The sequence below is a fragment of the Protopterus annectens genome, chromosome 5.part0 (genome assembly GCF_019279795.1).
Source record: "Protopterus annectens isolate FY-2018-M chromosome 5.part0, PAN1.0, whole genome shotgun sequence".
In the NCBI taxonomy this organism is placed as follows: Eukaryota; Metazoa; Chordata; order Ceratodontiformes; family Protopteridae; genus Protopterus; species Protopterus annectens.
The window spans coordinates 1387174363-1387198505 of record NC_056735.1 but is presented as its reverse complement, the minus strand read 5'-3'; the positions used below and the strand labels follow the sequence as shown (position 1 = coordinate 1387198505).

Here is a 24143-nt window from a genome sequence, read left to right as displayed (position 1 = left end):
GAGGTTTAAGTCCCTGGAGCGTGTAGCTCTAAGGGATTTGGATTTCCTGAGGTGGAGCATGTCCATGAATTCTGATTCGGACATGGCTTTATACGTCAGGCACAGATTGCCTCTGAGTAGGCGGTAAGCAACTGAGTAGAGCTGGAGTTCCTTTAGCCTAACTGCGTAGGGCATCTGTTTGAGTCCCTTGATCCTCTTGGTTAAGTACTTTTGGGGTCTTTCCAGTTGCTGCAGGTGTCGGGTAAGGTACATCCCAAATGGGGCATTGTATTCAATTATGGGCCTGATGAGTGATGAGTAGAGGGGCACAATGACCTCTCTTGATCTAGATGTGAACCCTTTCGTGATAAGGTGGGCTATATAGAAGGTCTTTCTAACCACTTTGGCAACGTGATTGTCAAAGGAGAGATTGCTATCTACTTGGGTCCCCAAATCCCTAATTACTTCTTCCATACTTAATGGATTACCACCTATGTGGTAATTTGTGGGCACTTTGTTTTTCCCAAAGGGGATGACTATGCACTTTTTGGCATTTAGCTTTAGGCCATGGCTCTGGCACCAGTTATTCGTCTCTGTGAGACCCTTTTGGAGGATGCTTGTGTCAGTCGGTGAGTCAATTATGGCACCCAGTTTGCAGTCATCTGCGAACTTGGTCAGCCATAGTCCTCTCGTGTTAGCCTGTACCTCAGATAAATATATACCGAACAAGAGAGGTCCCAGGACTGAGCCTTGTGGGACGCCACTTGTAACTGGTTTAGAGTTTGACATGGCACCTGCAATTCTGACCATGTGGGTTCTATCCCTGAGCCAGTTTGCAACACATCTTGTAACATAGGGGTTGATATTTAAGCTGGTGAGCTTATTTATGATGCCCGAGTGGGGTATTGTGTCGAAGGCTTTTGCAAGGTCCAGGTAGGCTGTGTGGACTACCTTCCCTTCATCTATGGCCTTGGTGACTGTGTCAAAGAAGTTGACCAGGTTCAAGTGGCAAGATCTGCCCTTAACAAAGCTGAATTGGGTAGGATACAGTGTTTGGAGGTTCCCAATGTCTTTGTTTATGAGTTCCATGATGATACGCTCCATAGCTTTTCAGACCAGGCTGGTCAGGCTTATAGGGCGATAGTTTCCAGGGTCCGTTGTGGCACCACCTTTGTGGAGTGGGACCACTGTTGCTGTACGCCATTCCTTGGGTATATATCCTGTAGTAAGGCTGAGACTGAACAGTGAATTTATGTGAGGGTTCAGTTCTTCTTGGAGCTCGTGTAAGACGCAGCCTGGGACACCGTCTGGTCCCACTGATGCTGTGTTTTTTGCTTTGGAGAGGGCAGCTCTCACCTGTGCATCTGTGATGTCAGGGAGGCTACACTCTGTTGGGATAGACATTTGCTCTTTTGGGGGAGAAGGGGGGGGTTTGCACTGAATCTGTCTGCCAGGATGTTGGCAATGTCTGTGGGTTCAGTGTATTTTTTGTCATTTTGCACTAACTCAGAGCATAACTGGAAGTTGCCACCCAGGTTCCTGACATAACTAAAGATGTATAGCCACTGAGGAAAGCTACAAGCTGAAACTGGTCTAGTTCAAACAATAAAACATTTTTGTTTCCATTTCTGCTTCAATCCCTGGTGCTGGCCTTTTTGTTTGTTGAATACTTAAGCTACTGTGGCTCGTGCACCCGCCGTACTTGCTAGCACATTTTGTTTTGGAGTAATAACTAAAGAAGGCCTTGTGATTATCTTTAGCGTCTTGTGCAATTTTTCTTTCGAAGCTGGCCTTAGATGATTTTATGAGGGATCGTAGTTTCTTGCTAGTAGTGATCAGAGATGCCTTCCCTTTTTGGGATTTTGCTCTATCATGTAGTAGCTTCCTCCTTCTGTTGTATAGCTTATTTATGGCTGGGGTCCACCAGACAGGTCTCCTGCCTCTGGAGGAGTGAGTCTTGGTTTTATCTAGGATAGCACGATCCATGCATTCCTGTAGGTGTCCATAGAATGCGTTTGTAAAGGATTCTGCAGTTTGGGCCGTATTTTCCACTGGCCTGGGGGCTTTGAACGATTCTACCTCGGTTTTGAGAAGTGTGAAGTTTGCTTTTGAGAAGTTCTTCACAGTGGTTTCCTTGGCTGGGGGTGGGGATGGGATATGGATGTCCAGTGAGATTAATTTATGGTCAGATCTTATCAATGAAGGGTATACCTCTGGTATGGAACATAGAGTCCCCATGTTGGTGATGATCAGGTCCAATATGTTTTCCCCTCTTGTGGGAGTGGTGACCAGTTGTTCCATAGCATTTGAGTTTATAAATTCTAGGCACCGTTGGGCGAGGGTGTTGGGGCTTGAGTAGTGCTCCCAGTCTATGTTTGGGTAGTTGAAGTCACCCAATATGATGGTGTTTGGAGAGACCTTCATATTCTCCAGTGTTCTCAGGAAAGCCGAGTAGGGTTCCTGAGTTTGGGAGGGTGGTCTGTAGCAGGCTACAAACTGAAAGGCAGTTTTCCCACTGTTAGTTGCACATGGATGGTCTCTGATGCTTCGTGCAGTGCCACTAACCTAGAGGTGTGGGTATCTTTGATGAATATGGATACTCGCCCTCCTTTTGTGGTTCGGTCTGAGTTTTGGGGCCAAAACGCATGGTATGAGGTATAACCTGGTAGTGCTGGGGTGCTCTCGGGAGCCTTGAACCAGGTTTCTGTTACTGCACAGATATCGAAAATTCTCCATACTGAGGAGAGCCTCAAGTGCGTGCATCTTGAGGTTTAGACTTCTGGCGTTGAGCAGCATTACCCTTAGTTTCTTTTTCCTTGTGTTGTCTATGGAGGTGGGTTTGTCTTTTGAGCCTTGCCTAAAAAAGGTACTATGGGGGTGGCAAGAGCCTTAGCCAGTATTCGAAAGCCCAGGGGTGACAGGTGCAAGCCGTCCCTAGTGAAGCAACGTGGCTTGTCGAGCATGTCATCCCAGGCGGACAGACACTGGATCCCCTTTGAATGACACCAATACTTTAGCCAATTGTTAAAATTGATCATTTTGTCTTTATACTGTGGCATCATTCTTGGTGAGGGTAAGATCCTACTCAAGGTCAGGGTCATACCGGCCTGGGCTACATGATCAGAGAGCTTCTCTATGTCTCTTTTCATGTAGTCCAGGGAGGTACGTCTCAGGTCATTCACACCAGCATGGACAATGACAGAGTCATATTTGTACTTGCTTTGGAGTGACCTGAGTGCTTGTGTTATGTGGTGGATCCTGGCACCCGACAGGCAGCTTACAGTGACCTTCTCCTTGTTCAGCCTGGTGAGTGGGACGTCAGTGTGTCTGACAATAGAGTCACCTATTACAAGTGCATAAGGTGTGTTGTTTAGCCTTAAGGTCTGTGACTGTGTGGCACACTGACTTTGTGAACTATGTGATACGTGGGTATTGCTGAGGGGTAGCGGTTGCTTGGAAGTCTGCTTTGGAGGTCTCTGCTGCTTGGGCAGATTTTTATTTAGAGCCTCCGAGTATGTTTTTGTGTGTTTATGTGTTTGGTTTGCTGTTGCGATAGGTCTATGTGAGACTGGATTTGTGGTGTGTGTGGTTACCTTCTCCTCCTGACTGACTGCGCCAGTACTGGGTTGAGAGAGCTCAGCCTCCAGTTTGGCTACATAGTTGCATCTCTCACATATATTTGAGCTTGTTGGGAGGAGGAGAGGGTGGTCTGTGTACATAAGGCAGTTGTAACATTGTCTCAAGATTCCCAGATTCACCAGCTGGACTGGAGAGTAAACCCAAAACTGACATTTGGGCATGCCAGAATAGTATAAGGAACTACTTTTTGACTGATCAAAAAGGACCAGTAGGGAGCCAAGTACTTAAAGGGAATATAAGAGGGTGTAGTGCTTTAGTTTATTAGTGCTTACTTATAAGATTACTTATACGAGCAACTGCAGGGCTTTAGAATGAAAATCAGAGTGCTTACTTTGAGATTTAGAACAGTTCTAAGGGAAAAAGTAAAGAGCAGACTTTGTGGAGCCGGGAATACTTTAAACCCGTTTAAGCGGCGCTGCCTGATGCTGCTGCGCAAAATCGTGCAAAACCCTGCAAATGCGGGTTTTACAGCAGGGAAACTGAAAGAGATAGGAATTGACCCAAAACGGCCAATAAGCTACTAGTTTCATGGCTGAGACCACTCCTCCAGGGACAGATAGGCTGCTCAAAGCTCCCCACTTTCAAACAGAGAAGCTTCCTCCTATCCAAGTAAGGATATGGGCAACAGAGGAAGCTATACCACAGTCCGGAATTCAGCAAAACCTGAAATCTGGACTAATCTATTTCAGCAAAGACGGGAAAAGAGAATATTTTTTTTTTGTTTTTTTCAGGAAACAGCAGAAAAACACACAGAAAACACTGTAAATGCTATAAACAGGCTAGCGTACTTTAGTGTGTAGCCTACAACAGTTATAAAATACAAAAACGATTTAAATTGATATAAAACAAGTGCAAAAACTGTAAAAAGCAGAAGGCAAATGCAATTTAAACTTTTTAAAGCACAGATCAGTTAGAAATTCGCTTTTTAGGTGGGAAAAGGCAGTCGGGGCAAAAAAACAGAGAAAAAATACTTAAATCTGGAAAAGTCTCTCTTGGGTCTCTCTGTTGCCTGTATCACTCTGCAGGACACCACGAGGAGCTGTGCGGAGTTGTATACTGGCACAAAACCACGCAAATGCGGGTTTTAGAGCAGGGAAACTGAAAGAGATAGGAACTAACCCAAAACGGCCAATAAGCTACTAGTTTCAGGACTGAGACCACTCCTCCAGGGACAGATAAGGCTGCTCAAAGCTCCCTACTCTCACTGGTGAACAGAGAAGCTTCCTCCTATCCAAGTACGGATATGGGAAACACAGGAAACTATACCACAGTCCGGAATTCAGCAAAACCTGACATCTGGATATGGGCAACACAGGAAACTATACCACAGTCCGGAATTCAGCAAAACCTGAAATCTGGACTAATCTAGTTCAGCAAAGGCGGGAAAAGAGAATATTTTTTTTTTTTTTTTTTTTGTTTTTTTTTTCAGGAAACAGCAGAAAAACACACAGAAAATACTATAAATGCTATAAACAGGCTTGCGCACTTTAGTGTGTAGCCTACAACAGTTATACAATACAAAAACGACTTAAATTGATATAAAACAAGTGCAAAAACTGTAAAAAGCAGAATCCTTATTTAGGACGTTACACTATCTATGAAATAAGAATTGAAATCTACTGTAGTTTACAGTGTTGAGTTGTTGGGAAAGGGGTTCGATGAATTTTTGACCAGGATTTATGATTTCTTTAAAGGCTGTCCAGAATTTTTAGAGTTGTGTTAACTATTGTTCTGAATGTTGTGTTTTCATTTATTTGCTTTTCAGTACAGTTGCAGAGCATTCTGAAGTTTTTGAGATACCGTGGTGTTTTATATTTTGCCAGTCTTTCCATGCTTTTTCTCTGGCCTGCATTAGCATTTTACTCCCTTTGGACAGCTTAACTGCATTATTTGTTTTTAGTCTCTCCCTTCTAGGAGATGCAAGACTATTTAGGAAAGTTGTACTGATCAATTACAGCATCATCTAAGGGGGATTTTTAGAATGTACCACTTAACAGATTATAGGGAAGTAATGAATATTTTGGTCAAAGCTGGAGAGGTTGCATGTTGTTTTATAAACATGCTGTTTAAGTGGATGTGTGAGATGTCTGGCTGTATAGATTAGGAGGCAGGTCACTGTGAGAGTTTGACATTGTCCCTGTGGTGGTAAATTTCATAGGGTCTGATACTAGGGTCCAGTCCAATAAGGAATTGATGTCTTGCTATGAGTGGGGCTATTAATTGGTTGTGTGAAACCGTACAAGTTCATGCTGGATATAGGGGTGTTATAGATTATGTCCAACCAACAGATATTGACAGCACCTAGTAGTATTTTTTTTTTTTTTTGTGTGCAACTGTTATGGATATCCAATGTAGGATATCTTCCACTGTAGCTATATTGTCTCTAAGAGGAAGGTAAAGGACAGTAATACATATTTGTTTATTTTCAGGAAAGTAATAAGATCTACTAAACTGAGTTTTGTTATTGGCTGGTTCTAGAGAGAAATATGTTAGTTGGTAGGAAATACTAAAGCAATACCACCACCTTTTTTTTCTTTATAAGGTCATTATGGATGATAATATAGTTGGGGAGGGGTAATTTTAGAGTTGTTTAGACTGGGTTTAAGCCAGTTTCATTATATCAGGCTTGTCTTGCATAATCCAGGCATGGAGTTCAGTAGTTTCATTTCTTATGCTTCTAAAATTTATGATGGCAAGTTAGATTACTGGATGGGGGTTGACCACTACAGAGTAACAGTAGTGTGTGGAAGTGAATAGTCTTGATATTGGTTGTAATAGATTGGATGAGGATGAAAGTACAACAAACCTTCATGGTGAACTTCACTGCTGTATTGTCAAAAGCACAAGTCTCTAAATGTTAAAATCATAGCACTTGCCTTTGAAACATGATAGGACTCTTTAACACCGTGTAAACCAGCTTAACACAAGCTCCTTGAAACAATCCCATGAGTTGTAAATGGTTTACTGTACAGACATTTAGAACTTCTAGATGCATAGTGCAGAGTAGATATGAGCAGAATGCAGCTAGAAAAATTGGACAAAACTTTTTCTAGCTGCAATGTGCTGTCAGATCTTTTAAAGTACGGCATAGAGCTGCAAGAAAAACAGACCAATACTACAGTTTAGTGGACCAATGGCATAGTGCAGTTAGAAAAATAGATAAACAGCACAGGCAGTAAGAAACCCACTGTGCTACTGGTCTGTTTTTTATAGTGGCACTGTACTACTGATCTATTCAATGGAACAAAGCACATTGCAGCTAGAAGCATGGTGAGTTCACTGACTCCATTTTGACTTTGACGAGCACCCCCAAATAAGCCAATGAAAAAGCATAAGTCAGAACAATCAAAGGGCAAACTGGAGCAACAAAAGAGATGTTAAAATGAGGGCTAAAGTTAAAATGTTCAACCAAACGTGAATGTCAAGTGTGATATAGTGAAATAAATAACAGAAGCTGTAAGATTAGGCCTCTGAATATATTGAATAGTTTATATATTAGTTATGCATATAAATCTAGCTAACTTATTAATGTAAACATTTTATCAAAGTAAAAAACAACATGTAGATGTTCAATTGTAGAATAAGCTTCTATTATTTGGTGAAAAAAGTCACCCAGTCATTCCTGAGATAAGGTAGAGGTGTCATAACTAACATTAGCTGTACAACGGTATTTTCAGTTGTCTAAATTACTAAACCTACTGGTCTTCAAAAACAATAATATTGAAATACTGTCCTGATTCTGAACTACATCGTGGTACAGTCTCATAATAGCATATCTTGATTGCAACATTGGTGAAACATGAATCCTCTGATGTGCTGCAGTAGCAGACCAGACACAAATAACTATCTATCCGCACTAAGTACACTGGCATGACACACAACATATAATATGTGCCCTACAAATTAAGTGAATTAATACATAAATGTACTATGTATCTCATGCTATAGCCATGGGGGTGGTGGTAATTATGTAAACAGGGTGCAGAGTAATGTAACCTCTGCCCCTGTATCTAAATATCACTGTAACCATTGTTTTATGTTTTCATGTTTTTTACACAGTTGAGTAGCCTGTGTGTTTTATACATTAATAAAACTATTTGTCCTTTAAGAAAGGTGTAGTACTATTTTAGAAGGGAAGAGAGGATGTCAGCCTGAGTGGTCCATGACATAAGAATACATAAGGTATTTGAGACGGTTCTATTTTAATGCTGAAGGAGCAGGGCAGTACTATGCACCCACCACGAAAAGTGCACAGAATGAATCACACATTAACACTGAGGATGCACAGTAGTACTACACTGTACCCTCCCCATAGGAATAGAGCACAAAGGGGGGTGCATATTAATACTGAGGATGCACAGTGGGTTAGAATTCTGTACCCCCATATGAAGAGTAACCATAACAGTGACAGTGGGTCAGCACTGTGCTCACCTCATATGCATAGTGTACAGAGTGGATTATATAGCAGAAGTGACAGTGAACACTGGGTAAGTACTTTACAGATTTGTATATAAATAGTAAACAGAGCCGCAGTGGTGTAGCGGTAGCATTGTTGCCTCACAGCAAGAGGTCCTCCTGTTCGAGTCTCGGCTGGAGCACCTTCTGTGTGGAGTCTACATGTCCTCCCCGTGGTCAAGTGGCCTTCAAAAGACATGCGTAAATGGGCGTGCCTTTGTTGAAGGTTGGGCGTCGAGCTGGCACCTCGGCACCTGTAAAGAATCTACTGGCCATCATTAGCGGACTGGAGTTCTGCTGTGGCAACCCCTAACCAGGAAAAGCCGAAAGAAAAACAACAGAGTGAATTTTATATGTGTGTGTGTGTGTGTATGCGCATATATATATATATATATATATATATATATATATATATATATATGTGTGTGTATACATATGTGTGTGTGTGTGTGTGTGTGTGTGTATATATATATATATATATATATATATATATATATATATATATATGTATATATATTAAGCATGAGGATGCACAGTAGAGCAGCACTATACTCCCTCACAGGGATGGCACCAGCATGTTCATACAGCCTTACATCTGGCAGCAAAGCTGCAATGCACAGCAGGCTCCGGATTACCATATGCACTGTGTACTACTGCTGCCATGCTGGGCTGACTATATGCAAAGCGGATTAGTGCTGCTATGCTAGGACAACCATACGCATTGTAAACTACTGATGCTATGCTGGGATGGAAAAATGATGGACACAATGTAAAAAGTTAATGAAATGTGAGTGGTGCTTATTATTCATTCCTGCATATCACTATTCAGTTTGGTTTCGCAATCTGCAACTGCTTTTACAAACCTTGTGCAACATAACATTCTGACTGTACTGAAGGATTACTGTTTTGATCTGTATTTGCCAACTTCCTCTTATTTTCTTTCGTGTTTACAAATTGCCTCAAAACCACTAATGCTGCAGTCCACCTCCAGTACAAGCCAACATACGGCACTGATGGATATTTGTTTCACAAGTCTCTGTGTCAACTAATTTACTCTTAAGGCTTGGTGTTTTCCTAAATCTCCCTACTGATGTTTTTCCAAGAACTCTTTTCATATGTATTATATTAAGTTCTAACTTCAGCCCTCCTCCTCCTCACTTTACAAACCCTGCATTAACACTGCACAGGCAAAGTTAGACTGCTCTACTTTGTGACTGAAGCATTTGCAATAGGAGCACCTTTTCTAGTTATAATACACCAGTCTTCGCTGCCTACTCTCTACTTGAAATCTAATCAATATATGACTGAGTTATTACAGTCACTAAACTTAGCTTTTATATCAGAATGAATTTTAAAAAAATAACTTAATAACAATAAAAGTTACCAGACTAAGGCTCCGATCACTGACTTTACTAATACATTCAACTTCAACTCTGTTAATCACAATCTTTTAATAAGCTCAGTTGCATCCTCTAATTTTAGAAGCTCAACTGCTGTGTGGCATTTTATATATCTTTGTGAATGAAATTTCACTACATCTTCTAGTAGTGCATTATCAGCATCTCACAATATCAACCAGTCTGTGCTTGGCCCAGTTATTCTCAGCATATTTATTAATCACCTCCATCCTGACTTTAAACTATCCGACCTAATTTTATATGCAGATGATATATAAAAAGATCCTTCAAAACCTACAAACTAAGTTTAAAAATAATGCCTTGGTTAAGTGAAAACCAACTTATTTTGAATTCTAAAAAGACCAAACTAATATTTTTTGGAACACCACAAAACTTAAAAATATGCTTAAAGTTTCTGCTCTACTTTCTTATAGTAAGGAAATAACTGAAGGTGTATTTATATTATAATACCAAGGCCTTTTACTTGATTCATCACTAAATGTATCCACTCACAATAATAACTAAAGAATGCAATTCTTTATACTTTCTTATCTCTGAGGGCACAGCAGGTATTGGCAAAACGATTTCTCTGCCTGGACAATGGCATGGTCTTTCATTCTTGCAAATATAACAAGGAAAGACCTGTAAATAATAGCAAGTAGAATCTGCAGCTTTTCCCTCTTTATTCCAGGTAAGGAATACCATTGCTATACTCTTAAATGAGCTGATGATTACGGTCAAAGGACACCCTCTGCCACCTCCTGAAACAATACAGATATTTGCTGTCTAGGGGAAAGTAAAATATTCACCAAGGCACCAAAGTTCACTTCAAACAGAATCAACAGGTACCACCAAGGATCGAATACCAGCAGTTTTCTTTGAAAACGCAGCTTTAATGAAAATCAACAAAAACCACATACACTCTAGGCATTAACGTCTCCTATCCAATACGTTTTCGTTTGCAAGTTACTTTATCAGATGCGGACAGACTTATGAACCATGACAAGACTTATGAACAAGAAATTGTTATGGGGTGCTAAAGATTATGAAAGTGGTGTAGCTTATCCCTTAAGTGTAAATGGTCATGTCAACAATGGCACCACTAACTCTAACAGCAATAATGAAGTTTTTATTGATGAGGGTATGGTTGAATCTGAGTACCAAGGTGACAATAAGCCCGGTCCCATCCCTTTAGGCCCACCCCTGAGAGGGTCAGAGAGAATTCGGCAGCAAAATCGCCAGTTCAGGAGGCCTTTGAACATGATATACCAGGGCGAACAACATTCTCATCCCCCACAGTACCAACAAGGGTGTTGGAGAGGGAGGGGGAGATGGGAGAACTGGCGCTGAATACCAGTTTGTCACCAGATAGTACAAATGGCAAAGTGGAAATCATTGAAAATGACCATCATGACTTCAAAATTTACAATTTGAGCAGTACCCTGGTTACTAAATAATAGGCCAACCTCTTTCAGAAGGGCCTTAATTTTTGTGCCTTTGAGGAAATTTAATTTAGAAAAAACATTGCTTGACTTAATGCTGTTTACCAGGAAATTGAATTTTAATATGCCTCTGGGTGACGGCAATCAGGTACACAATACTGCTGAGACATGTAGAAAAGCCAGTGTAGCAAATCCCCCTTTATGTCCTTCAATTCAGCTGTTTCAAAGTATATGCTCGAATGACATCAGAGACCTCGCTAGGAAAAAATCTTGCACCATACCACATAACCTTACTCAGAAGGAAACCTCCTTTCTCAATAGTATATCAAACAACAAAACCATCCGGGTCATGAAACCGGACAAGGGAAATGGATTTGTGGTTATGGACCAAGAGAGATACTCTGACAGTATGTTAAGTCACTTATTGGGGGAAGGGTACCAGCAGGTTTCCCGGAATTAACTCAGTATTGCATACAGTCATGTTGATATGGTCCTCATGGATTTACTTTTGAACAACCAAATTTCAGAAGTAGAATTCAACTACTGTACGCAAAAGCACCCGAGGATTCCCACTATTTTCGGGATCCCTAAGATCCACAAGAATATCTCGCACCCACCCTTAAGACCAGTTGTGGATGCAAAAGGATCTAAGACTCTCCCAACAGCTAAGTTCTTAGACATACAGTTAAAGAACTGTTTAAGTTCTTTTTCACATATCATCACGGACTTCTGGGATTGTCTCAAAAAAATAAAACAGGAATACTTTGGCAATGACATTATTTTTTCCATTATAGACGTGAAGGATTTATTTAATGTAATACCTCACACAGAAGGACTGGATAGGTTTTATGATTTTTTTTATGTCAGCATATCAGTTTTTCACATACCAAAATTTTGACTCTGAGAACTTTGATGGAACTTGTTTTGGAGAATAGTTTTGTAATCTATGAGGGTCAATTGTTCAAACAGAGTACAGGTGTGGCTATGGGTGCAGCCTGTGCCCCAGTTTTTGCGAACATAGTCCTGACTCAGTGGGAACTTTCCATAGTTTTTCCATCTACAGGGATGTCATGGTGTAAGTTTTATGGACGTTACCTTGATGACATCCTGATTTTATGGAAAGGTAACCACGACCAGTTGGATGAATTTTTTTGTTCCTCAATTCTAGCAATACATTTCTGGAATTCACTATGAAAACTCAAGTCGATTCCATCAGTTACCGGGACATCAGGATTAGCAAGGATTATACCTCTGAAAACAATTTTATTCTACCATATATCGAAAACCAACCTATTCAAACTCCCTTCTTCATAATGAGAGTGGGCATCCTGTACATCAGAAATGCTCCCTGGTTAAGAGGCAGGGAGTGAGGTTGGCTTGCATGACTAGTAGGATCGATGATTTTTATGCAGAAAGGGAAGTTTTATTGAATATGTTGGTTCAAAGAGGTTATCCTGAGGAAATTTGTGTTACCTCTTCTTGATGAAGTGACTAGGAAGAGACTTGAGGGACATTTTTATCCCTTACTAGGGACTGACATCTCCAGATTGTGTGCTCCTTTGGAGAGCAGGGATTCATCCGCTGGTCGTTTTCACCATGGTTTTATATTAACTTAGACCCCTCAGTTCCCACTGATTCGGGACATTGTCTTCAAGAACTGGTTTATTTTGGCAGGAGACAATGCTATAAGAGAAAGAGTAGGGGAAGCCCCTGTGGTAGTGTACAGAAAGGACACCAGTGTTAAAAATATCTTAGAGAGGAGGAAAGGTGTCAATACGGCTGGAGCATTAGGGAGAATGTCCAAATGCAAGCAGTGTACTCACTGCGAGTATATTTTGGAAGGTGACAGTGTTTTTCTTAATGGATATGGATGGGTGAAATTTCAGTACAAGTACAACTGTAGCAGTAAGAATGTCATATATGCTGGTATTTGTGAGAAGTGTGCCTGTTTTTATATAGGCAAGACCAAAAATGCCTTTCGTACACGTATTTACCAGCATTCATATGACATTAGGAAAATTAACCTAAAAAATTCACTGGCCAAGCACGTCAATACCCACCCAGGTAACAATTTTAAATTCACAGTTCTTGAACAGCTGACTATGGATAAGAGAGGAGGTCCTATGGATTACTGGCTTGAATACAAATACTGTTATGGCAATTGTCAACGCTAATATTTTTCCAGGGTTGAATGAAATGATTTCAATAACCAGCTTTTTGAGGTTAAAAGATGATTTTTTTTTATCTGTTGATTATTCATCTAATTGTTGATTTTTATTCAATTGTTCACTTTATGATTTTTTTTGTCAAAATACTAAGTTTAAAGTACATGTTGAATCATGTTTTATAGTTTGTTTTTATCTTGCATGTATAATTGTGGAGCAAACAGGGAGTCTGTACCTTTAAATGCCTATGGTGTTTTTTACAAATTGGTTTGTAATGTGCTTGTAATGAGTATTTAAGGAGTGGGGTGGAGGCACTCTGTTTTTTCTGAAGAAGTCAACTGTAATCTGTGACGAAAGCGCTTAAGAATAAATTTTATCCTTGTTTATTGTAACACCAGCCTGCTTTGTGATTTCTCAGTTTGTGTTACTTGGTTGGGTGTTTATACAAATTTTCTTAATTTGTTGTGCTAAAAGTTTTTGTGCTCTGGAGTTATTAGTTATTATTAAAAATAATTGCTTAACAGCAATTTTTCTAAACTCATACATACATATTGTCCAGATTCTCCGGATTTTCTTTAGTACTCTGCATTTGTGCCTCTTTTTGTTCTGTGAGATGCCCTTTATTATATTACTCCTTAACCATGTCTTTTTCTTTCATTTCTATCCTGTTTGTAAACTCTATTTTCATTTTCTCCCACTATCTATAATTTTGAAGATATTTCTATCTTCCTTAATTACTCTTGAATTATTTCTACTACCCATTCCTTAAGTTTCTCTTTTTAACCAGTCGGTAGGAAAATACAGTGTCTCATTTTTACTTCATTATCTTGTATTTTTGTCTTAGTGTTTACTGGTACATGATCTGAAATAATTATTGGATGTGTGTCAAAGCTTTCAATTAAATGCACACGTTCATGTGAAATATAATTTCTATCTAGTCTAGTTAATTTATTGTACCTTGGAGAAGAATATGTAAATTCTGCCCAAGTTCCTACTACTGAACCCACATCTTCCATACAAAATATTTATATACATTTCTTCAGAAATTGACCCTCTCTTGTTATATTTTCCCTTCTATGACTCCTGATATATACTAGCTATTGCAAAAAGAAATAAATCAACGGCTTAGCAACGGTAAAACTTTTATTAAAACACACAGCTTTCGGGTAACAATCCTTCTTCAGTGTGATACCAAGTAAAATAGATAATTAATAAGACAATTAAATAGCAAATAAGCATAATCACAAAACGCAGCTCAACCAATCATAAAATAAAAACAAGTAATCAATAAAAGTAACATCATTTCAAACATAATTGTTTCTGTTTAAGAACAAGTTTAATAGTAACCATTTTGTTAATATCAGGTAAATGATCTGCCCTTAATTTTATTATCCAAGCATATTCTTTTAACTCCAAGTTATTATTTATAAATCCTCCCCTTAAAGTTTTATGCAATGTATTAATCACTCTAAATGTGAAGTCTTACTGAGTGCCATTTTCAACTATGTGTTTAGCCAGAGCATTAGTTAATACAGCTCTATGAATATCTGACCTATGCTCAACTATATGGTCCCTCAACCTTCTAGTTGATTTTCCTACATAAAACTCGGACAGCACTTACATGTACTAAATAAACCATGTAAGATGTATTACATATAGCTGTACATTTAAAAATATATTCTTTCTTCGTCATTGGGAGTACAAAAATGTTACTGTTGCATACTGCACTGCAACAAGAGCAGTTCAGAATTTGGATGTGTGCCTGGTCTGTTAAAAATCAAACGTTTTCTGTTGGACTTTCTATCATAGTTATTTGTTAAGTGACATCTTTGCTGATTGCACTAACCCACTGCTACAATGGCTGAATGTCTCCTCGACTGCTGCACTATATCCCTCTGATGACTGCTTGCAACGTATTAAATCACTGGAATATAAGGTACAATTATTTAAAAGGCTGCAATGGCAGCATTTCAGTTTTACAGTGTACCTTGAGCTTGGGATTGTTTCACGGGGGTTGAGAGTCTTCAAAATGCCCTGTTATGGAAACAAACTGAACTTCTTAAAAAATGGCAAGAGTTGAATCTGAAATTAGGGTTCGATTACATGACACTTATGAACCAATGAGTTTGCAGGATGAAATGACTAAGCTTGAAGGTGAGAGCTCTGCTTTATTGACATTTAAGAATTATGTGCCTATGTACAATGACATGCTTAAACGCCTGGATACTTATGTTTAAAAGTTAGAGGCAATTAAGAAACATAAATTAATAGACTAATGATTTCCATTCTGGGAACATATTTTCGTGGCCCAAAGACTCTAAAATGAATGTGACAACACACAATTCCAAAAAGGCTTTACGTGGCTCTATGTATGAATTAGATGACTTTCCTATGCTGTCTCAGTCAGTGTCCTCTGATAATTTAAATGAGCAAGTAGTGAATACCAACTCTCAGTCTGAACATAGTACATCAAATAATGCTAACAGTAAAGTTCTGATACTTTCTACTACATCAGTGATACAAACACTTCCTCCGTAACTGAACTTACTGGAGAAAGTGACCTATCACAAATGGACTACATCCAGAGGGCAGTCCAACAGGAGGAAGAGAGAAGCAGAAGCAAGAAATGGCCGACAAACACAGAGCAGGGTGAATCAACGTTAATTAGTGACTGCTCTGTGGCTAATTTACCAGATTTAGAACTTTCAGATGCTAATATTACTTTGCTTAGCCGAGGTATGAAATTTATTCTTGCTCAAAAGAATAATTTAGTAAATGCGCTTACTGACTTAAAAGTGTTTACTCGCAATTTGAATCTGAAGTTATTCTTTATTAATTCTGTGCCATAAGAGTAAGATATGCAGGAACGCTAGCAGTTAGTAATCTTGTTATCACAGCTTTTCATAATATCTGTGAACAATAGTTATATGATCTATATCAATGAGATGGTTTTAAAAAAATTCTATAATTTATCTAAATCTGAACTAGAAGCATTGATGAAACTGCAAAAGAATGAAAATATTATAATGAAAGAGGCTGACAAGGGCGGGGGCATTGTAGTAATGAATCACAGTGATTATGTACGCTCTGTTAATGAACTACTATCTGACGAACTTGTCTTTAAAAGAACATAATGATGTCACTAATTGTATAAGTCGTATAAATATGAGTATCTTTGAACTACAAGCCATGAATGACATATTGATTGAGATGTTTAATTACTTTACAGTTTCTTGTCCTAAGATTCTTGTGTTATATGGTCAGCCGAAAATTCATAAATCAACATCTTCTCCCCCTATGAGAACTATTATATCAGTTAGAGGGTAGGTGACTGAGCCCATTTCAGTCTATTTGCAGAATACTTTGAGTAAATTTCTGATACATGTCAAGAGTTTCATTAAAGATACTGGTGATTTTTTGTTAAGTTTTCGGAATGGTATCAATCTAATGAATGCGGTTCCCTTCTTTTTGTTACTGTAGATATAAAATCATTATTTACTGTTATTCCTAATCAGTATGCACTTAATGTAATTAGAGATATTTTATGCCAATATGGTCAATGTAATGGTAGGGAGATTGAAACACTATGTGAGCTTCTTGAATTTGTGCTTGATAACAATATTTTTATATTTAATGAAGAATTATACCATCATAATGCAGGTGTAGCAATGGGTATTTCCATTGCTAATGCATATGCTAACCTGACATTTAGCAAATGGGTAGAAATGTTTGTTTATAATGGTCCTGAAATGTTTTCTTTAGGTTAGATTCTAAAAATGTTTTGCGGATGATGTGTTTTTTATATTGTCTAGTGAACATGTTGAACTTGTTCAATTTTTTGCATTTTTAAATCAAACGACTGCATTTCTAAAGTTTGAGATGAATTCATCTGCCACTGAGATTCATTTCTTAGACGTTAATCTAACTTAGAATGGCCCTGAGATGCATACTAGTGTTTATAAGAAGAATGTACATAAAAACAGATATCTACATAGAAAAAGCATGCATGACAAGCATACCTTTACAGGAATTGTGAAACGTCAATATTTACATGCGAGTAAACTTAAACACCAAGGATGAGGTCTGCATCAAACAGATGCATGACATGACAGTAGAATTCCAAGAAAGAGGTTATAATATAAATATGCTACAGAAGGAAAGGGATGAAGTCATCAGAGGGAGACAAAATATTGCTAAACCATTATTTTTTTAATGATATTACTAATAGAACACCTTACAATGAGATGCATTCCCTACAATATGTGACTACATATAGAGGTACATCAAATAATTGGGATATTTTGAAAGTATTACCTGAACTCTCACACATTATATCTGATCAACCCTCTTTTGCTTATAGGAATTGCCCTAACTTAAAGAATAGATCATGCTATAAAGATATACCTTCCAACAGAAAACGTTTCATTTTTAACAGACCAGGCACCCATCTTTGTCTGAACTGCTCTTGTTGCAGTGCAATATGTAACAGTAACATTTTTGTACACCCAGTGACAAAGAAAGAATATATTTTTTAAATGTACAGCTATATGTAATACATCTTATATAGTTTTATTTAGCTACATGTAGTGCTGTCCAAGTTTTTATGTAGGAAAATCAACTAGAAGGTTGAGGGACCATGTAGATGAGCATAGGTCAGATATTCGTAGAGCTGTGTTAACTAATGCTCTGGCTAAACACATAGTTGAAAATGGCACCCAGCTTGACTTCACATTTAGAGTGATATATAGTGCATAAAACTTTAAGGGGATGATATATAAATAATAACTTGGAGTTAAAAGAATATGCTTGGATAATAAAATTAAGGGCAGATTATGTATCTGGTATTAACAAAATGGTTACTATCAAACCTGTTCTTAAACAGAAACAATCATGTTTGAAATGATGTTACTTTTATTAATTGTTTTTATTTTATGATTGTTTGAGCTGTGTCTTGTGATTATGCTTATTCATTATTTAATTGTCTATTAATTATGTATTTTACTTGGTATCACACTGAAGAAGGATTGTTATCTGAAAGCTTTGTGTTTTACTAAAAGTTCTAGCATTGCTAAGCTATAGCATTTTTTTTCTTTTTGCATTGCTTATGTGTTTGACTGGCTAGCTTTATCACAGTACTTCATTTATTTCTTTGGATATACTGACTATTGCAAATCAAGTTCTAATCCCCATCTTTAAGCAATAAGCCCTGGTAGAAGCTGATAAGGTCTCCCTCTCCCAAACTTTTCTTAAGCTCCATAATATCAGTTTTTGGTGGAATATAAATATAATGCCAGCATAATCCTCCTTCCTTGTCAACAGCCTGCTACTACCACAAATCTAGTATTATTGTATTTTTTCCACCTCTATCACTATTGGAGCCCCTCTAACAATTGGTATAATTACTCCTCTTGTCCTTTCTTCCTGATATTCTGCTGAACATCTATCCTGACATCCTTTCTTTGTCAAATTCACGTGATCATTTCTTTCCAAAAGTGTCTCCTGCAGCAGTTCTATTTACACTCTGCATTTCTTAATATAATTCAACACTCTTTCTTTTTTGTCTATAGCTGTAAGGCCATTTACATTCCAAAACAATATGGCTAGCATAGCCATTATAATAAATGCTTATTGTTTCCTCCTTTTATATATGACAGCTTTTTTGAATGCACATTTCCAAATTTTACTTTGTATGTACACACTAATGTTTAGCAGACTGATCTATTATACAGTTTGTTCTCATCTCCATTTGAATGTATGTCTTGTTTTTCAAGTCTTTTTGTTTAATGAAAACCCTCAAACAAAAAAACTAAGTACATTTTCAAAACACCCCATCCTCTATTAACTCGGGAGAAACAAACAAATAAAACTATGTACATCTTCAAAAAATTAAGTTTCATCCCACAGATAGGAACAACTGCACCAAACTGACAGCTCCACCCACAAACATTGCCTGACCTTAAATTAAGGTTACCCATGCAAAAGTGCATGTTGCACCCTGTGTTCCCACTTACACTGACTGCTGACTGTTTTTCTTATCTCTTTTCAATACCCTGGATTTAAAAAAACGTGTATGCCTTCAGAAAAACTTAACTTTTAGCCCTACGAAAAAGTAGGCTGGCTATTTTTAAATAAAACTAAATTGTTCACTGTTCTATTAAATGTATTAAATTATTAAGGCTGCTGGGGAGGCTGTTACCTATTATTAACTTCCCATAATTTCAAACTTTATTTTTCACTGAAGTGGTTCCCATTATATTTTTACGTTTCATTTCCCTCATCACAGAATGCTCAGAACTCCTAAGGTTAATTGCTTGAAACTGCAGACAGCTCGTCTCAATGGAAAAGTACTCAGCAATGAATAATTGTAAATTTTACTTAGAAGAGAATATATAGTCACCTTCAGCAGCAGCCTTTTTACTCCACTGAATATTTGCTAATGGAAAAAAAGCAAGCTAATATCTTTGCAGATGTGAGAAACTTAGCATTTATCATGGCTTTCATCATTTTGTTTTTTAAGCCTACCTGCTTATGAAAAATACTTATTTATAGCTTAAGGCAAGGGCCTTAATCTAGACATTCACCCTTGTTAAAATAAGTGGAAATATCTGAATTCGACATACAATATAATCAGTCCAATTTTACACCCAAACGTCCAGCCCAGTAGCCCAAGATGACATCATTCTAATATTAAACTTGCTTTTGTCTAGCATTTCATCTCTTGTTATACTGTAAAGCCTATATTTCTTACAACTAAAAAAGTACTCATTTTCTTTAATATCTTTAACACTTGTAACAGTCGGTGAAAAGACTACCCCCACATTTAAAACACCTTTGACTATACATTACACAAAACTGTTTTATTATACATAACATGCAGTTTATATCGTGAAATGCTTTATACAAATACTAATAAGAACAAAAATTGTTTTACTTACAATTACTTTTCCCCTTACAGTGTCCAAAGTGGGGAATGTCCTTTGTACAAGTTTAACAAAGTCAACAAAAGTAGACTCTTTTTCAGACGCTTTTTCTTCCAAAGCCATATTTCCCAAATATGACTGATGGTTTACAGTCTCCCATGTATTCACTAATTTCAGTGTTACTTGTCTTCTTCCTGTTCATTTCCATTTTCCAACAGCAGACTCTCATTCAAGTCAAAGGTATTCCTGATTATTCTAGTCAACTCTTGTCTTTTTTTCTGTCTCTCAAGCATTTTTCTTTATAACATTGGAAAAGGTTTCATTGTTAAAGTCTCTTTCTGAACTTCACTGTCAGAAGAATGAGAAACAGAGTCCTCTTCTGCTTGTGGTCACACTTTTTGTTGGATACATTTTTTTTATTTCCTCCTTAGCCTGCTCTGCATCAGAAAATGTCTTTGGCCCTCCAGGAAAAAAAATGAAGATGGCTGGATACAGCAGCTTGACTCTCACCTACCTCTTGACATTCCATGATTGCTGGTATCAATTTGCTCCTCTTCTGTCTGTTGTACAGTGAAAACTCATTTTCTACAAATTCTCTGCTGTCTCCAGTTTTTAATACTTTAGTCCTCTGTCACAGTTTTGTCATTCGGTTGGCATGGTTGCATATTTACTAATAAAGGTCTTTCTCATGGTCCAGTTTGGAGTATAGACTCGATGTGCCCTTTCATTTAACAAACCTTGCTGTGGAACACCAGTCCAGTTGATTATTTGTTCTTTCATAAACTGATACAGTCCGTTCCTTCCAACTACTCTGGTACTGCAGAAAATCTCACTTTTTTCCTGCAATCTCTGTCTTCTAACTCTACTATTTTTTTTAAAGCTCTTCTTGAGAAGCCTCATAGTTAGCTTTTTCTTCATTTCAGTCTCTGATTTTTGTAGATTTATCAGTCCATCTGAACAGCTAATTAAAGCTTCTTCTATGTTTCCACCCTTCTGTTATTTGAGTTGTTATATACCTTCAATGCTTAATTTATTTTAATCACTTCTGAGTACATTTGATTTATTTTTCCTCTAATTACTGGAAGCCATCTCTTGAACCAAAGCTGAAGCTTCAACTGTTTTCTGCTGAACAGCTGCAAAATCCTTTCCAGTGTTTTCTCTTTATCTTTTCTGGTTGATTTTCTTTCAGGTTTTCCAAATTTCTTCTTTGTTGGCATCAAGGCAGTGTACTTAATAGGCAGTAACTTAAATGTACCCCCCCCCCCCCCAAAAAAAAAAAAAAAAAAAAAAACAGTTTCAATGGCACTTTCTTTTCTTAGTTTCTGTTTTCACACCGGGAAAGGTGAAGTTTAGCTGTTAAATGTGCAGCCATCTTGGAAGTCTAGCTAAGTAATAGAGTCTTAAACACAAACACCATTTCACATAAATTATTCAAAAGTAGAGGCAATGGAAAGAAAGCAGAGCAGCAATCTGCAATTTAACAGTGGAGTGGCAAATAATTGTGTACTCAAGTAAAATAGTGACAGTGGAGATGGGCATTAAAGACAGTGACACATGGACCCACAAAGTCAATTACTCTAGCCGTCTTTAGAGCAGTGATCTGTGAATATATAGAAATTATTCTTTACACACATTCTGGGAAAGAGGTCCTGCTTAAAATGTTCATAGGATTTGCCATGAGAAGTTGAGTACAGCACTACTCTTTCAAAAGTTACCAGCAAATTACCATCTCATGCAGACAAAGCCTTATTTTAATTTCTTGCAAGGAAAACAGAACACTATAATATGCCTCCTTGGCATAGCTCTTTTTGATACAGCCATCTTACCGCAACACATCCTGATATCATTTAAAGCAATGTCTTCAGTGAAGCACAAATCAAAACGTTCCAGCAGCAGGTCAGCTAGTTTGTAAAGCCAAGCAGTACTGAATGCCCTGAGTACTGATTCCAGCAAAAAGATATAGATATTTACACTTGCACAAGGAACAGCAGTATATAAAGTACATAAAGCAGTGAGATGAGCTTGGCAGCAGCAGCAGATACTGAAAAATCAGCAACTGTTTCTGATGTACAAGAAGGAACCCTTTGCCTTCAAAAGGTGCAAATTTCTATGGATACAGGTAACCTTATTCACAGCCATGCTACCTTAAATCCTACTGTAACATTTTAAAGTATTTTCTCTGTTAAAGAGAAAGAGACCCTTATGTCCAGTTGGTTTCACCTATTTAATTGAAGAAAAATGTAATTGTAAGACATTCTCAGAGATCAGAATTAATAAAAGCCAAACTTATGATTAGCATAAACCATCATATGAAATGTGCTGAATTTTGTTCAGTATTCTGCTGTCAATTAAGACAAGGCTGAAATAAAACTTTAAAATAAATAAATGCAGTCTGCATGGTGCAAGGGCATTTTTTGGTGAATGAATTATATGCATTATTTATATGGATGCCCTTGGTTTTAGTATTTGTCAAGGATTAAACTTGTCATTACGTAAAACCCAATCTTCCCAGGCGTGCAATGCTGTTTGTGTTTTTCATTATAACTTAATTAAATACAGCTGTGTAAAGTGACACAGACTACTACTTTAAGATTACTTCATCGGGGACTATGCAAAGAAAATTAACTCAATGAGATGTCACATGACACATCATCTTAGTTTTTTTCCATGGGAAACATTTGTATTTTCTGAGATATCCTACAGGTAGTAGTCCAGGAAAAGAGGGACCTTTCTTGCTTAGACTTTAGAAACTGGAACACTGCTGTGGATTCCCCAAACTAAACACACCTTTAAATTTTACTGCAAGTCAAAACTGAGACTGGCAAAGTGGCCAACATAGAAAGACGACTAAAAAAAGGTTTGCTCATCTTTGTAATATGTAGTTAGGTATGAACCAATTAAGTCTACAATTACACTTACTTGTCCAGGTCATTATTTTTTGTCTCATAACTTTTTATGACACGGAGAACTTGGACATCCTGGCTCAGAAAGCAAGGCGGAATCAATCCATGTATACCAAGCTGCAGTCTTTCTTCAAGTGTAAATGCCATGCCCTACAAAAAAATCATAAATTACACATTAGAAAACTTGACTTTCCTTTATAGCAGAAAGACAATAGTTCAGAAATGCCAGGCATTAAGAGAAAACATTTTACTGTCTCTCTTACTGTAAATGTATTGAGAAATCACGCCTTATCATTTACTTTCAGTTTCCTTAATTTTTTTGTATTAGTTCATATAAACTGCAGAAATATCTCTATTTACTTATTTATTTTTGCTGTATGTTTATACCAACACTATACCATTTCAAATATATGACTATCAATTTAGACCAACCTTGTCAACTTTCCTAAATGTTTAAACATTTTAATACCAGAGAGTACCTGATGAAACAAAGAAGTACCTCTGTATTGTACTACTAGACAGTACAACTCTGATGTCTGATTTCAGGGTGGAGCAGAAGTGGGAGCTGGGGCAATCATCACGTGTGGTAATTCTGTTTAAAACTGTGACCTCCTCATGTCTGCATGAATTTGTGACTAGGCAGGCAGGGTACACGCTATGCATTTGATCATTCACTGCATTTATAATATGTTCATCATACCATTAGTAGCAGCTGCTGGGACAGCACTATAGCAAACAGCTTTCACTAAAAAATTAACTGGCCAGAACTGCCAGGCTTTCATGTATCAAAGTCCGCCTGCTGCTTCATGCTCCCAGCTATTTTCATATCACATTTTCTTACCAAATGAGCTTCTGCCACCATGACACATTAAACTCAATTCCATTTTCAAAATGGAAAAAAAATGCAACTAGCTGGACACTATTCATAAGTGACGGTCACAGCTAAGCAGCATTGCTCAGTCTGGCAGAGGTGCACTACTTGGCTGCAGTGCATTTCAGAGACATGCGTAATTAGCACGCCTCTGGTAAATATCTCTTAATCACCAACCATACTGTTAGAACATCTACAGACAGGCACCCCGGTGAGTAGACTGTAGCTGCACAAATCTGCACTGCATTATTACAGACTGTTCAGTTAGGGAAACAGCCTAGCATTCCTTACTGAACAGGTGCAATGTAACTAACAGGTGTATACACCCCTCCTAGAAGCTGTATACCATGAACATCTTCAAATTGCCATTCT

The 24143-nt window shown here is 37.8% G+C and overlaps 1 protein-coding gene across 1 annotated transcript in view; it reads right to left on the bottom strand.

Moving 5' to 3' along the window:
- Positions 1-24143, bottom strand: part of ME3 (malic enzyme 3) — a 1533849-nt gene that overhangs the window by 1019994 nt on the left and 489712 nt on the right. The window contains exon 3 of the mRNA XM_044071202.1: positions 22917-23050. Within this exon, the coding sequence (XP_043927137.1) occupies positions 22917-23050 (134 nt within the window). The remainder of the gene's footprint in view (positions 1-22916; positions 23051-24143) is intronic.